This window comes from Maylandia zebra, linkage group LG16 (genome assembly GCF_041146795.1).
Source record: "Maylandia zebra isolate NMK-2024a linkage group LG16, Mzebra_GT3a, whole genome shotgun sequence".
Taxonomy (NCBI): Eukaryota; Metazoa; Chordata; class Actinopteri; order Cichliformes; family Cichlidae; genus Maylandia; species Maylandia zebra.
This window is the reverse complement of record NC_135182.1, coordinates 32,157,180-32,174,317: the sequence shown is the minus strand read 5'-3', so window position 1 is coordinate 32,174,317 and position 17,138 is coordinate 32,157,180. Positions and strand designations below refer to the sequence as shown.

General features: G+C 39.6%; 1 protein-coding gene across 1 annotated transcript; it reads left to right on the top strand.

Annotated features, from left to right (window-relative positions):
- The first annotated feature begins 3,847 nt into the window (after nt 1-3,847).
- On the top strand, nt 3,848-11,536 carry lrrc3 (leucine rich repeat containing 3). Its single transcript, XM_004559172.4, has 2 exons — nt 3,848-4,271; nt 5,331-11,536. The coding sequence occupies exon 2, from the start codon at nt 5,688-5,690 to the stop codon at nt 6,486-6,488; it is 801 nt and encodes a 266-aa protein (XP_004559229.1). The 5' UTR covers nt 3,848-4,271; nt 5,331-5,687; the 3' UTR covers nt 6,489-11,536.
- The last annotated feature ends 5,602 nt before the right edge of the window (nt 11,537-17,138 follow it).

Here is a 17,138-nt window from a genome sequence, read left to right as displayed (position 1 = left end):
GGTCAAGGATATTAATCAAATTGGTTATTAAAAGTTTAATTTTTCTAATTAAGAGATTTCTCTCAGATGAATGAATTTACAGTGATTGCTAGGAACATTTGAAGGCCAGTACAAATGAACTACTGTAAAGGCAGGCAGATCCTTGTGATGATAAGCCCACAACTTTCAATCTATTATTATTATTTATTTATTTATTTATTTGCTTTTCCTACCTCGTGGGGGCAATGCAACAATTTGAAATAGAGACATTGAATACTGGCCTACCTTACAGAATTGGCCCCATAAAATGTTAGCAATGAGTTGGAAAGCATCTGTTAAGAGGCGCTTTTTCTTTTGTGTTGCTCGTGCAATCTAAAGTTTGGCTACTTGGGGAGAGCTTCTGGAGGTTTCAAGGAAAAAGTGTTCAGGAGTCTTCTTTTACTTAAGTATGTACAAAAGTTAAAGGAAAGCTTTCTAAATTCTAAATTGGTTGTGTTGGCTGCAGAGCAGTTTATTTTATTTTTCTTCTTTCTGTAGCCAACACATCAACATTTCCATCATCAACACCAAACCTTCCAACTGGCAAGACAAACACTGAAGTCAAAGTCTGGAGTTCCATAAAAGAGTCTTGTGGGTTGCTTCCTGTGTGGGACCATTATTTTGAGACTTGAATTTTCTTTCATTTTAGACTCTTTGTTTTCAGTCAACAATCGGTGATGTTGAGACACTAAAACTATTTTTGATTTTTTAAAAAATAAGATTTAGCAAAGGATCATATTTTGCGTAAAATAAACCATTGCATGGAAAATCAATGTGCTTAAAGCATGTCCTGCTTTTTCGTGGTTACTTGAGCAAAGATTTACTGATTAGAAATATATTTCACAGAAAAAAATAACCCTGCGAGAGGCAGGGTTAGTGGCAGCTGTCTTAGTTCGAGAGGCAGGGTACACCCTGGACAGGTCGTCTGTTGCTCTAACACATAGACACAGACAACCATTCACACTCACACCTATGGGAAGTTAACCTGTCCCCACTAACTGCACGTCTTTGGACTGTGGGAGGAAGCCGGAGTACCTGGAGAGAACCCACACAAACACGGGTCAACATGCAAACTCAACCACAGAATGACCCCGGCCTGATGGTGGAATTGAACTCTGAAACCTTCTTTCTGTGCAACAGAGCTAAGCGCACACAAGAAAATACATTTCCTCCCCCAAGACACTGCAAATAAAGTTTAGGTGTAGAGGAATTCCATTTCAGGGGACAAGGCTGGATCTGCATGGACACTTGCTAGCTGTGAATTCTGTGGTAGATTATGTGCTGTATTCAGAGGCACTGCTTTCCACTAGGCAAGCCGGGCAACTGCTTGGGACGTCCTGCCAGTGGAGGTTCCCCAAGGTATCAAAATCAGCAGTGACACTAGAAGAAACCAAAACCCCACTAAAAGGCCACCGCCTGATGCCACCGTATGAATCTGTTTAAACAAACCGATGACACCAATGAAAAGCACTTGGTAAAAATGAAGAAGAGTTATCCTTATGTGAATGAAAAAAGAGAATGGGAAGGTGAAAAAAAGCAAAGCATCGTTAAGTGGAGCAGATAATGATGCTAAATAATTTTAAATATGGTGATGAATACTTTTTGGAGAAGCCCCCTGTGAAATTTTGCTTAGGACACCAGCACACTCTAGAACCAATACTACCTGTACTCACATCCAGGCTCAATTACACCGATTCTATGTTAACACTGATTTTATACCCAATGTCTGACTAATTCAGGGATTTTTCTTCTAACATGCAACTTTTCCAGTTAATTTCTCCAAAATCTCAGTACATATGCATAATGTCGTAATGATATCACTGTTTATCATCCATCCACTTATTAACTTATCCAGTTTAGAGTTTTTTGGGCCTGGAGCAAATTCACATTCACACATAGGGCCAATGTAGAACCACCAAGTAACCTAACAAGCTTGTTTTTGGACTGTGAGAGAAAGTTGGAGTACCCGGAGAGAACCCGCTGTCACTGCTGTCAGAGACACAATAAAAAAAGATCATTTTTTAGCAAAAATAATCCACTAAAGCTTCACAAAGTGAAAAGAAAGAAAGCTCTCTACACATGCTGAGAGGAACTTCAGAAACTGTTGATAATTCTCTGTGAGCTTCTTACTGAGTTGACCGTTTTCACATTGCACATAATAACCTATTGCTAATACAGAAGTATGGATTAGTGCAGCTTCTACATGTTACTATTTAGTGTTGTTAATTGCCATGAATCTCTTGTAACTCACTGTGAGGTCTTAATGCGACAACCACAGAGGCAATTATCTTGTAAACTGAAAACTTAGAAATTCTCCAAGGAAATCCTGGACTTCTCTGTAGCATCCATATGGTCCCACGTGAGATTGGATTCGTTCAGTACATAAGCACCACATATAGCACAGTTCATTATACCAGCTGCCACAGCATGAGGTCTGAGACTGTGACGGGACTGGGCTCCATGAAAAACTTGCACTTCTTCGTAGTTCAAATGACACCTGGAACATTGGGACAGGCTGACCTACATTTGAAATACATGATGGGGAGTACAATTGGAATTGAAGCGCTTCGTTTGGCTGCCTCTCTGCACATATTTGCAGATTATTCTCCTTCTTGCCAAGGTTATCTGGAAGATTTACATAGCACTTTGTTTTTTTTATAACCTGCACTAAATTGTAACATTCGCACATTTCACGAGCAGCTGTCAAAGACAATTTTAAACTGCTGTGCTATGGAGAAAACACACACACACACACACACACACACACACACACACACACACACACACACACACACACGTATAACGCCCAAGCCTTCATTTTATGTCTGCACGTGTGTTCATCGATCTGTTAAGGTCACATGAGAGCTGATCTTATGACTGATATTGATGCTTGTTAGTTATACACATAAAATTACTAACAAATGCTGAATGTCACACATATGGAAAACAGCCATGATAAAACTGATAGCAAATGTTTAAATGTCTTGTATAAATTATGCTTTAATATAGTTAGGAAGTTGCCCCTTTATACATTTTTCTCATGCAGCATAACTGTATGAAACAAATGTGAACCATAAGAAAAAAGAGAAACACATTCCACATACTGTAAAAGAGATGCACTGGTGGAAAATTCATATTCCATTACTTACTTTCCATCTTTCCAGCATTACTAAACGCATAGTTATGAGCTAATATAAGGCAAGTGTTCATATTTACTGTGCTGATGCAGAGATGCATGGTGCGTGAGTGAAACAGAAAGTGGGGTTGCATTAAATGCATGAAAAGAAGACAAAACCTGCACACTGTACTTTCTATGCAGTTTGTGAATGAGGAATAAGCCTCCGCCGCTTGAATAAAGCACTTACCAGCGGAGTGTGCAGACCTCAAAGCTGACATCTTGATCCACTGCTGTGCAGCCTAAAATCCCTTGGGGTGTTGGAAATAATCAATACAGCACCTCTCAGTCAGACATGAGCAATCGGCCTCGAGGTGGTGGCGGGGCGGGGGGTTACGGGATCAATTTTATGTCTTTGACTAATTATGACTTTAAGAAAAAAAATCACGGACTTCAACAAGACAAGCATGATTAAAGTGATTGTGATGGCTTAAGTTACCGCAGATAGTGCATCGCCAAAGAACGGTTACTATTGGTGCCATTTTCAGACGGACTGGTTCCTGTTTCTTTTTTGGCTAATTTGCTTAAAGGGGAGACGGGGGAGGCATAGCTGAGGGGAGGTGCAGGCGGGCAGGGAGACAAGGAGGAGGTGGGGGAGCTGGGGAGCGAGCGAGGGGAGCTGCCAACAGAACAGCAGTCTAATCCACGCGCAGCCGGGACTCCTTCTGGCGCCAGGCGCGCGCTGATCACTGAGATTCAGAGCGAGAGAGGGAGAGGCGCGTGACGAGTCGGAGCGGTGTGGCTCCTCGAGACCCTCGCTGGGACACCACCTCCTCCTTCTTCGCAGTGATAGTCAACAAGTGCGGCCGTCGCGTTGAGTTTAATTAGAATAACCAACATCAGCCGCATCTGGATTCGGCTCGAGATTTGGTTCCACGCGCACCGCTGAGGAACTTTCTCGCGTTTCCAGCCCCTTCATATACGGACACACTGAAGTAGTACTTTTTAAAAATAATGGGCTTTTTCTGTTTGTTTTCAAAGACCTTCTTTCTATCTAAAGACCCGTACGCGAGTGTTTTGTTGGGTTGCCTTTCTGCCGAGGCTGGGTGGAAAAAAGTGGGTAAAAACCAATTTCCAGGTAAGTACCTTTATAAGTAGTAAACCTGCTATAAAAAAAGGACTTCCCATAATAAATTTAAATCTCTCTTCTGTGTTTTCTTGCCGCTGTAGGCACCTAATAATATCCTCAGCTATTAAAGATACATAAATGTTAAATTCCTTTATTCTTGTGCCAGGCTGAAACGCCTTGTTATAAACCTTAATACTTTTACATAATTTTATTACATTCCTGCAAAAATACATTGAAAACCACAGCACAGTGTGTAAATCCTATGGTGTACTATTTTACTTACAAATGCAGGGGTGTCATAACACAGCTGCAGAATGCTTTAGGTGGACAAGACGCCTCATCTTGTCCACACCTCCTGCTGAGCGCAGGCTGATGAGGATATGAGGGGCCCTTTTTTTGTCTTTTTAAGAAATGGTGTGTGTGGCCTTAAGCTATGAGGCGCCTGCCAAAGTGATGGGTGCACAAAAAATGACAAATGAGAAGAAGACACCGCAGCTCCATGGGGCGGATGACCTCGAACACAGCGAGGGGGGCTCATTGTGTGCTCAGTTCAGCCCACCAGAGGGTGCGCAGTCCTAAAGTGATGATCGTCCTGCAGGACAGATGGGAGCAATTTTAGAGCGCACAGCTATATCTACCGTGAGGCTGTGAATGAGTGGCAGCAGTCCTTGAGATGCAAGAGTTCTGCAGAAAAAATGCTTTTCCTGGGTTTTTTGGTAATATTGTTTGCTTTTCTTTGCTTAGATATTAAATGTAATGTAATTAAGATCGATCTGCACGGTGCTCTCAGATTTATGAGATTTGCTGAAGTGAAATGGATTTTTTTTTTCTGCTAATAATTGCATCACACCTTTAGCAAACATTGTGGGCATATCATTTTCTCCGCTCATTTTGGCAAGACAAAGGCAGCTGGCTGTGCACTCAGAAAAGAACTTATTTAGCAGGAATTACTGGCTCTGTTAGTTCTTTGTGTATAAACTCTGTGCACACGTAACTGCTCCTTTTACATAGTAGTAATTCTTTTTTATTATTATGAAGAATAACTTGTTATTTCTTTGCTTTTTTCAGTCCACAACATGGTGAGAGGATTCCAGCGTTGCTTGGTTGGCTCCTAGCTCTCTGAAGCTTTTAACATCCTCACAATAAAACCTGAAAATACAGGTCTCTGCTGGAATATGTTCAGCAAACAGCTCAATTTTTGGATGAGCACCTTCGAAATATATTTCAAAAGGTTATATAAAACTCTTTCAAATCAATTTTAAAGGATTATCTGGAGATAAGCCCAGATGCTTCTGTGAATAAACTGATCATTTTGGTATTTTTTAAGCGCTAATGAAGCTGTGATTATCCTCATTAAATGCTGAGAAACAGGTGATACTATGTTTGCTTTTGCCTGACAGAACTTGCAGGAGGTCACTGCTGAATATGCAGGACTTAGCAGGGCCTGATATGCACAGGAAATCCCTGATCTTCAGCGGCTTTGCCCTCTTATGGGGCTTGCTGTTTGGAATATTTTTCACAAGTGTACCAGTGGTAGCTTGTCCCACAAGCTGTCACTGCGTGGAGAAGAATGGCTTAACCGTGGTCCAGTGTATGTCTCGTAACCTGGAGAAGATCCCTGCGGATCTTCCAAGAGATACTGTTATCCTGCTTTTGGCGTCCAACCACATCACTCACATCCCCCATCATGCCTTCAAGGAACTACACTACCTTCAGGAGCTGGATCTGTCTAACAATGAAATAAAGACTGTGGACGCTGGAGCATTTCAGGGTGTTTTTGACAGCCTCCTTGTACTGGATTTATCAAACAATCGCATCAAAAGTGTCCCCAAAGAGGCATTTGCCCGCCTACGAGCAAAAATCAGCCTCTCGAACAACCCGTGGCACTGTGAGTGCACGCTGCAGGAGGTGCTGAGGGAGCTGCAGCTGGACCCGGAGACGGTGAACGAGGTGATGTGCCACACGGCCGTGAAGGAGGAATATGCCGGCAAACCACTAATCCAGGTGCTGGACTCAGGGATCAACTTCTGCAACTTTCACCACAAGACAACTGATGTAGCCATGTTTGTGACCATGTTCGGGTGGTTCACGATGGTGATCGCGTACGTCATCTATTACGTGAGGCACAATCAGGAGGATGCCAGGAGGCACCTGGAGTACCTCAAGTCACTGCCAAGCAGCTCACAGATCAGCAAGGACTTTGACACCATCAGCACGGTTCTCTAACAGGCCTGGTGACTCAGGAGGTGTAGTGTGTGTGTGTGTGATTGTGTGTGTGTGTGTGTGTGTGTGTGAGTAAATGTTTGGTTATGTTCAGAATGACTAAAAAGCTGTTGCAACACATCATCATTTATGTTTTCAAGCACATCATAATCATTGGGTGTCTATAATAGAAAATACTGAGCTGCCCATAAATGATGTATTTTACATTATTCCCAAACATTTGCTTTGGTTTTATGTAATATACGTAAATTGTTAAAGCCCCCAACCAAACAAGGCAGCAATGAGAGCACAAAGTGAGCAAAATGCTGCTGAAAGTCACAAATACACAAGGAGTAATAGATCCAGAGTGGAGAGATGAATGATCGTTCCCTGGTGTCGATCCTCCATGTGATTGAATTTGGACTGAGACGAATGAGGAGGGCTACAGTGTCTCCCAGTTACTTTGTATCGACTGATTTATGTTCTTTGTGTCACTCTGTCAAGGTGAAGGCTATTTTGTGAGACTCCTGCTAATATATGAACACGATCGAGATGTTAAAATTCAGTTTGTATTGCACACGCATAACGGTGTTCTGACAAACCATACTAATTTGGCAAAACGTCCATAAGTAGTTTATGCACATTTCTACTCTCACAGAGTAATTCCAGCACAAATGTAAGTAGGTATGACAGTTTGCCACTTAACTTTGCCCATCAGAGTATGCTTGTAGCTCATATTCATAAAGCCAGGACGGTTTGCCACTTCATTTTACCCGTTAAAGTATGCTTGTAGGTCACATTCACAAAGGTAGCATGGTTTGGCACTTAATTTCGTGTTGTGCGCATGCACAGAAACAACAGGTAGGATGGTTTGTCAGGTAGGATGGATTCCCAGAACACCGGCCCTGCCTTCAAAAAACCTTTACACATCAAACTGTTGGCCCAGGAAATAATAATTTTTTTACTTCATGAAGCATCATGTCATGTTAAAGACTAGGAAAGCCTGCCATGCACTTACAGCTCTGATATGTTTTTTCTGTAGAAGACTTAATCCTTTCTGGTCTAGGTTTAATGTCAAAGAAGGTGAAAGGCTCTGATCCAAGTTCTTTATTATGTAAGGAAGTGAAATAAAAACAAAATTAGCACACTACAGCGCATCATACATCTCAAAATATGAACCTAGTTTCTCCGATCCCAATGACTTTTGGATTTTCACAGGTTGATAACAAACACTTATCTTTTTATATTATAGGCAACATACAGAAAATGCAAAAAGATCTTTACGCACACTCTATGTTGCATCTGTTTGTATTTTAGCTGCCTGGTCTCAGCAGTCCATGATGCGACATAATGCAATTTATTTTGCAGTGTACATGGATACAAATTTTCAGTGGATCTTAATTGGAAGTATGTTTCATTTGTGCACCTCTTAAATTTCCCAGACTATGCTGTAATCAGACTGATCACTAAAGCAACACATAGAAAATGTCTTATTGATAAGCTAATCTCTATTGCTATAACACCCCAGATGTCAAACCCATGGTTTCAAAATTGTAGTCCACCGATGTCACAGCAGCCACGTCCATCTTCTATTTACGACCCATGATTTTATCCCAAACGTTGATCTTTTTCAGCCAGTGAATTAAATTCAAAAATAATAACAAATATACCCAGAACTCTAGTTCTTCACCCATTCAAAATGGACATAATTCAGTTCCTGTTCATTTACATAGTCTTCATAATTTACCTGCAGATTCATTTTACAAACTGCTGCCAGCCTTTTTTGCACATTTACACACAAAATAATTAAAGATTTGTGTACATTAATGTGGATTAATAAATTCAGTTCTTTCATTAACTGACATGAACTGTAATGCTGATGCAAAATGACCTTTCCTAACTTAGTGTTTTGCTCCAAAGGGTTTTATAAGAACAGTAAAGTGGAACTGAATCCTTAATCTGGAATTATTCTCATCTGAAAATACTATGTCATTGTCTTCAGGAAACTATGCAGATAAAGGTGTAACTTACAGAGACCCATTTAATATCTTCAGTTTGTGATTCTTTACAAGAATGTGTCCTTTTGTGCAATCAAGATCAGTGATGGATCATGGGGCAGATATTTGGTCAAATATTCTGATAGCAATGCTTTGCTGCCTTGTCCCTTAAGAATCATGCCATGGGAACTTCTGTCACTTAAATGCATCTAAAACTAAATAACTGATGATTGGGTTTAGACACAGCGGCTACAGCTAATGAGTACAACATGTCCAGTTGTGTGAATGATAAGGTGATGCCTTATTTCCATTATTAAATTAAGTCTGAAGGATAAGTTTATCATGGATCGGGGACATCAGAGAATTCACTGAAAACTAAATTCCTTTTCTGTCAGTTTGTCATCCTCTTGTGTTGCTTTTATCAATCTTTTATTGAGAGAGCAGAAACAGCCTGAACAGCATCACCAGAGTATATTCTGTCTGCAGCCAATAAATCCCCCAAACTGCAAAACATTAGGCATGTTCTGAACACGCGATTAGAGCCGTTTTATCTGTTTGTAAAAAGACTTACTGTTTATTCGCACTTTGCAACTCAGAAATTAAATGGTCTGTAGATTATTATTTTTATTTCTTTAGTCCTTAATGGTGATTTAAAAATACTGTCTTCATTCATTTATTTTGCCTATTCATGGTGTTTATTTTTGGTTTTTGCAGAGTTTATTCCACATTTGATTTAATCTGTTTATTACTGTACCAGAAACATCTCCAAACAAATTGCTTCTATTGGGATTAATAAAACCGTTTATACCATATTGTGTTGTACAATACTGGTGGCCCAATGTGCGCAAATCTCAACAATGTGTCTCCTGGATCTGTGTCAGGCAGGTTGATTTGGTCCTGTCAGGTTTGAAATGGAGAACAATGCAAGTAGCGTTACCCTGCAGCCATATCTCCAGACTCTCTGTCCAGATTATAAAAACCCAATTACTGAGCTAAAACACCCACAGTCTAGTCAGAAATCTCCAGATGTTTGTCACTGTGAGGGAGCCCTTCTGCATTCCTGCATTACACAACCTTCCGATTCAAGGTTACACTATTTTGTGATAACCTGACACAGTAGCAGTGGCCTGTATAGAAGGCAGGAATTCACAGCTACAAGGTGTTAAGAATATTTCATGGGGGTTTGACAACACACTCTGACACAAATGTGGTAATGATGCTGAAAATGGCTTTTTCTTGCTAAAAAATATGCATCACTTCCAGTTCAATATTCAAATGTTACACAGGCGTGCTATAATATATGTGCGCAACATACAGAAACTAAGTTGAGCTAAGTATTTAAGGACGTCTTAGGTCAGGCAATTAATCAGTGCAGGTAAAAGAAAAAAGCCATCACAAAGTAACTTTAATATACAAATAAATGAATACAGCTTTGAATCGCAATTTTACTGTCTAACTTCAAGGTTTGTATGAATATGTGTGTTGAGTGTTGCAGTTTGTTACTGTCAAGCATCACATATTATCAGTTACCTTACGCCTCAGTCATACAGGCCTTGAAACTGGGTGGTGACCCCCTGGCAACCACTGGCTACTAGGAAAAATCAATCTGGTGAGAGGTTGCTGACAGTTACTAGGTTAGAATGATTGTAAAGAGGAATGCAGCACTGCATTAAAAACCTGTAATCGCAGGAGATGGCCATCATCACACACAGTTGCCATGGGAGACGTTGACATGCCTCCAAACACTTGCCAACTACTCGCTGAGCGTTAGTGAAAATGTGAAAAGTCTGTTGCAACCCAGTGATGGAGACTGTCCTCGGAGTAAATCATGCACCCAGGAGACATGCTGACAAAAAGTATTTCACACAAAGCAACATAGCGATTAGAGATCATAGAAAGTCTTTTCAAAATGCTATGTCTGAAAAGAAGTGCTGGAAATGTGAAGCCGGTGGTGCCGAGATTAAGGATGCTGCTGTTCGAGATATGAGTTGAGAGTAAATACAGTATAGTATTACCTAGGTAACCGGTGCCTCCAATTCTTCCAGTGTTGATGCAGCTTAAAACAACACTTTTAGGCTGAAGGCAAACATTTTCTGTTTTGTGTTAAACTTCTTTGAGTTTAACTCTAGCCTGGTGAGTAGTTGGAGAGTGTTTGCAGACAAGTTGGTCCCTTTCACGCAAACTACGGACAACTTCTGCAATCTGAGTGACCAAAGCAATCACAAGGAGGTGATTGGAGGAAGTTTTTGGTGCAGCACCCCCTTAGGAAACTGTTTCACCTAGTGAAAGCCAGCGAACTCCAGCAACCACTTGCCAACCAGTTTGGGAACACTCTACCACTAGTTGCCAGAGGATTGGTAACCAGTCTTGAAGCCAGTGTGGCTAAAGGTTTAATTAGCATGCCTTAGGCTTATGACCTTTTTTGATTGTAGCATACCTGTGTTTGGACACAAACTCAACTTTGTTGGTCAGGAGTTGATTGTGTCCAAGTACCTACTCTCTGGGATTTCTACACCATAGCACTGTGCGTTAAGCCCTCTCGCTATCCATCCTCACCACTGCAGAAACAAAAACATCTTCTGTACTTTCCTCATGTAGTGACTCCCCACTCATGTAGTAGTTCAAACAGGTTAAAATAAACACAAAAACACAAGTACTCAACCTACTCCAGGGGAAGATTTGTGTTTAATTTTGCATATTGTCATTCAGTTTTTAAACTATTGTAAGTATCTTTGTTACAAACGTGTCTGTATGTGTAGTTTCGGCCTGTCATATAACAATGTTTGTGCTGGCCAATGTGTATAAAACTTTTCTGAACAATTTTCTGAAGGAATGCACATGCCATCTGTGTTGTTATTTTGTAAAATACGTCTCTAGTTAAATCAAAGTGTCGAGGTATCTTTAGGAAATTGTACCTGTCAGTTTTCTTTTCTTCGTCAGTAGAAGAATAAGTCTATGAGCTGTGTATTTCTGTGATGGAAATGAAAGGGCTCCGATAATCATAGAGATTTGTTTCAGTAATTACTGTGTGTTTGTTTTGTTTCTCTAAATTAATGGACACCTTACCAGCATTTCAAAAATAAACATTTCTTTTCAAACACGCTTCAGTGGCCGATTTTTGCTGCCCCCCCAGCAGTGGTGATTTATAAGCTCTGTAGGTAGTTTCTCCCTACACCCTCAGCCTCTTGGCTAGTTCAGGAAGCTTGCAGCTTGCATACATCACAGCATGTCTCGCTACCATCTTGTAAACCTTTGCTGCTATCCTTCTGTCACAAATCCTCATCATCCTAGTGTCGATCCCAAACCTGGATAAATGGGGAAGGTTGCTTCAGGAATCATCCGTAAGTGTCATATTAGAACACACACGTTTAATTGAGTATTTTAATTTAAGCTATAGTCTTTTCCTAAACATAATCTGTTTGGTTTTCTTTATATATTAACATATAAATATATATAAATGTTTATTTATATAGAGCCAGTTCACAGCATAACTTACCTCAAGGTGAAGACTACAATATTATTGGAAAAAACTCAACAACCCAATGAGGAAGCACTTGGCAATGGTGGAAGGATGAACTACCTTTTAACAGGAAGCCTGATCCAGCAGAATAAACTTCAGGAGGTGCAGCCACCTGCCTTGACCAGCTTGGGGGTGAAGGGAAAGAAAAGGGAATGAAAGGGAGACAATTTATTGACATGCAGTAGTGTTAGATAAATATGTTGAGTGAACTGAAGGGAGTGGAGAAGAGCAGCAAAACTAAGGAATGGTCACTTGGTGCAGCCCTGACTGTAAGCTTCACAAAAAGGAAAGCTAATCCTAAAAGTAGAGAGGTTGTCTGTCTCTGAAATCAACACTGGGAGCTGCTTCCTCAGGAGAGGAGTGTGATCACTGAAGCCTCAGCCTCAGCCTCCCATTCTACTTTTAGATTATAGATTTGGGAGCCTCTCCTAAATCCTATATGGAGACTTTCACTTCTTAAAAACAGACTACTCTTGACAGTTTCACGTCAGGACCCAGGATTGCACTTGCTGATGTGTGGAGGCATCAGTGCCAAAGGAAATCTTGTGTGCAACACCGGTTGTTTGGGAAAAATTAGTGGTATTTGATTTCATGGACTCAATGTGACTGCACCTGTCAACCTATCAATACCCACAGTAGTGTTTCATAAGCTTTTTGTTTTGGGTGTGGTGCATGGTTGTCGTGCCAAGGTGGGTTATTAAAAGTTTGCTCTTGATGTTCTGGAAGCTTTCTCTGTAGTTTATAGACAGCTTTGTAAATAGTTGTACCCTTTTTCCTCAATGAGTTCCACATATAAACGAGCTGTATAAAAAAAATGACATTTTTGTCAAGTATCTTTAATTTTAGTCCTTGCTTATGTAAGGACTCACAAGAATTATTCTTGTTTGGACAAAGAGAAGCACACAAATGGAACAGAAAACAGAAAAATATGGGATTTAATTTGCTTTAGTGAGTCATCAGCTGTCAAGGATTTTGACTTACAAGTTTGTTTTGCAAGGATTGTGGTTTGGAGCACAGTGTAGTGATTGTTCAATGCAAAAAGAAAAAAAGAAAAACAACCGATTGTTAATCTTCTCCACAGCTGCTTCTCAAGGAGTGGCCTCTTGTGCTGTGAGTAGGGCAAGCTTTTGACTTGTCCCGCTGGCAGTTTGAGAGTGGAGATCGATAAAAGACACATTACAGAGAGAAACACGTCCCTGCAGTACCACTGTTAAAGGCCAGTCTCTAAAGCTCTGCGACATACTTTACTGTAGCATTTATTTTAATTAGTGCTTCCTGAACCTTCAGCGAGTGACTTTTTTTAAACTGTTGTGCTTTTTTTGGATGAGCACGGCAGCGATCTTTATGTCAAAACTTAATTTGTTAATTAGATGTCCGTGCGGAAGTTACGGAGCCAAAAGTGACCAGTGCAATCTTTCAGTGTTATTTAAACTAACCACAAGACTCCTGGGCCAATGTGCTTTGGACAGACGAGACCATGTTTGGCCGTAATGCAGAGCACGGCATTTGGTGAAAACCCAGTGCAACATATGAGTCTTCTCTCCCCACTATATATTAGTATTTTAGAGCCAAATGCAGAGGTAGGAATAAAAAAAGTACAAATACTTTGTTACTATACTTAGATACAATTTTCAAGTATCAGTACTTGATATCGCTACTGTTTCATGACAGACTTATTACTTTAGGTTTAATGAATATGATGCGCATATTTAGTTACTCTGCCTTTGAAGAGGCAAAGAAATTTAAGTCTCATATTGCATTGTATAAACCATGGACGTAGCTTCTTGGTCGGAAAAAATTAAGCCAGCGCATAAGTGTCTAAAAACCTGCATTTTATCTGAAGGCCACTAGATGGCGATAGGTGTTGCAAAAAGATATCTTGTCCTACAGAAATCTATGGAAACCTAGCTTTCTTAGATGACCTTTGTCAACATTTCCTTGCTGAATTCATACTGGGTCATACTGAACATAAAATAAGGGTATTTTGTATACTATCTTTCAAACAGAGAATTATCTGTGTGATGAAGCCTTATGTTTGCTGACCAACGAGCTAGCAATCATCAGTTGTTAGCCAGTGACTGTGAGGTTTCACAGACAGATCTTAACTTCCTTACGTTTTTTTTGCGACTAAGGTGGCAAAAGTGGAAAAGCTAATCGCAAGGCTTGTGAACAGGACTTTAGAAACCAAAGTGTGATGTCATGGTATAAGGTTGGGCGATATGTAAAATTTTTCCAACCGACATTCGTCGGTCCAATAACTGACAATAGGCAATATATTTGTGCAGGTGACTTTTTGATGGGCGGAACAATGTAGTCATGCACGGACTGATTTGCGTGTTTAGAATTTATATGTTTTGTATGGAGGGAATATTTTACTTTCTTTTCTTGTTTGTTTCAGTATTAATATACCTACCTTTTGGATTATTCATTTATTTATTCATTTGAGATGGGCCAAAATGCACAAAAAACTTAACTTTAGGTCAGAGATTTTTTTTTTTAATGTTCGCTGGAAGAGACATTTTGTTTTTAACTTACTCTTCGAGTGTGTAAATAAACACTGGAACGGCCTGTAAACATGGTTATAGTGGAAAAAAGAAGCCAGTTGTGTGTGTAAAAAAAGATTTGTATGTGTAAAAAGAATTTGTGTGTACATAAAAAAAGATTTGTGTGTGGACTTAGCCAAAAAATACGTGTGAAACTCTGCACCCAAGTTTCAAGTTACAAGTACGAATTTTGACTTCCTTTCATCTGATTGGTCAATGTCATGTCAATCACAAATTTAACTATCCAATCAGAGAATAGATGGGTTTGACTGTCGGAGGGGACACACACACAAATTCTTTTTACACATACAAATCCTGATTTACAAGTACAAAACTGATTTACAAGTACAAAATTTTTATGACCACAATTTGAGCCCATACATTTGTTCGCAGCTGGAAGAGGGTGCTGAAAAACAGCCCTATTGTTTTTTCTGTTGACTGCTTCTCTTAGTTTCAACCAACATTATTAGCAAACTTACTAATCGGAAAATAAATAAATTGTTCTTGTTAAAACTCAGCCTACTGTCGATAGTCGATATATTCATCCAGCTACCCAACCTTATCATGGTACCTACGTCCATCTTTTATACTGTCTGGGGTTAAAGTGGGCCAGAATGGTCTGGAATTGACTTAAAGGAGCAGATGTCCATCAACTGGAATTTCAGTACTTCAGAATGTAGCTAGAGCTACTGAAGAGGAGTGAGGGCAAACAAAGTCTTTTAGCAGGTAATTTTAAATGCAATATCTCAAATACCAAACAAATATCAAACACACAAACTATTCCAGTGCAGTGTATCTGACACTGTGTCTGCTAAGTGAAGGTACAGTCGTAGGGAGAGAAAATAAAGGTTAATGTGCGATTTCACTCTCAGAGATGGACGAAGGTGCAAAAAAAAAAAAAAAAAAAAAAAAAAAATGCGGTGGGAATGGCGGAGTAGCTAATAATATTATTTTTGCCATTATATTAATACAACATGAGGTCAGTTGGCAGAAAACATCCTTCATCCACCAATGTTAGAATAGAATAGCCTGCTATTATCATTGTACATGTATAATTTGTATAACTGGTATTCAATACCTACTGCTCAATCCACTTCGTATTGTCTCTGTCCCGTCTTTGTTTATTGTACATAGATATAGTTAGTAATAGTACCTTTTATCTCTTAAGTTTACCCAAATTTAGCTAGTTATTATTTATTTGTAATTTCTAGTTTTATATCTCTTGGAGATATATTTTTTATGTTCTTTAAATGCACCATGGGGGGCTTGGGGTGAAACGGCATTTTGGCATGCTGTACACTGTGTATATTGTTGTATTGACAATAAAGACCTTGAATCTTGAATCTAATGAAATTATAAAACCTGTACTTCAGGTTTTAGCATGCATTTTTTAAGACAAGTAACTGTAGTTCTGCTTTAGTGACAAATACTTTTGTCACCTCTTGTTCAATGCAAGGCCGTCTGGAAGTCTAGAAATAATAATGTCTAGAAAAGAAAATAATCAAGGCATTGCAATGGCCCAGTCAAAGTCCAGACCTCAATCTGACCGAAATGATGTAGTGGGACTTTAACAGAGTAGTGCAAATTCACACAAACCTTAATAAAATTAGGTAATGTTGTAAAGAAGCATGGGCCAAAATCCCTTCATATTGATGTGAGAGACTGAAATAGTCACACAGAAAACAAATGGTTGATTCAAGTCATTGCTGCTGAAGGTGTTTCTACAAGCTACTGAAACATAAGCTGTACTTAGTTTTTCACACACTGCTTCTGTGTTTTGGCTTAGCTTGTGTTAAATGATTACGTGGTGTAATATGTCAAATGTTGTTGTTGTTAGCCTAATGTTGTGTTTAAATATCTTGCTATGTAAAACTTCAGAATTGAAAGACGTAAACTTTCTTTTTAGCATGACTGCCCGTCTACCACTGTTCAATGAATATATTACCTGAAACTTAGCATTCATTTTAATTCTGAGGTGGTGGGAATTCACAGCAGTCAATATAAGCATGTAAGCGATTGTAAGGCCACCTTGTTGTCAGTATAATAGCCTCAAAGTTTACTTTTTGTTCTGTGTGAAAGCTATAATAAGTCACCCGCTGATTCACATTATAATTCAATTCAGTTTCAGTTCAGTTTTATTTATGTACCTGCAACAGCTCTTGGGGCGCATTGTCCTTTTGACAAAGCACTTAGCAACAGTGGGACAAAAAAAAAAGTCCCCCTAACAGGAAAAAAGCTCTAGCAGAACGATGCTCAGAGAGGATGACCAGTGGCCTTGAAGGAGGAGAGAGGAGAAAACAAAGAGAAAAATTCAAAGTGGTGAGAAACAGCAAACAATAACCCAGGGAATATACCACACCTGCCTGTGATGTTGCACCTCCAACATGGTATTGTTTAACCTTTCACGTGGTTTTAAATGGCTTTAAAGCTTTTAACAAGGAGGGCAATTGATCCACATAGGGCCTTTTAATTTGAAAACTGTGTCTTTCCTGTGTGGCCATCTCATCTGCTACATGCAGTTTCATACAGTTTCAATTCAATTCAGTTTTATTTATCTAGCGCCAAATCACAACAACAGTTTCCTATTGAAAGGTAAAGTCCCTATAATATTACA

Coding starts and splice junctions, on each gene's coding strand:
- lrrc3 (XM_004559172.4), top strand. CDS start 5,688: ATGCAGGACTTAGCAGGGCCTGATATGCACAGGAAATCCCTGATCTTC.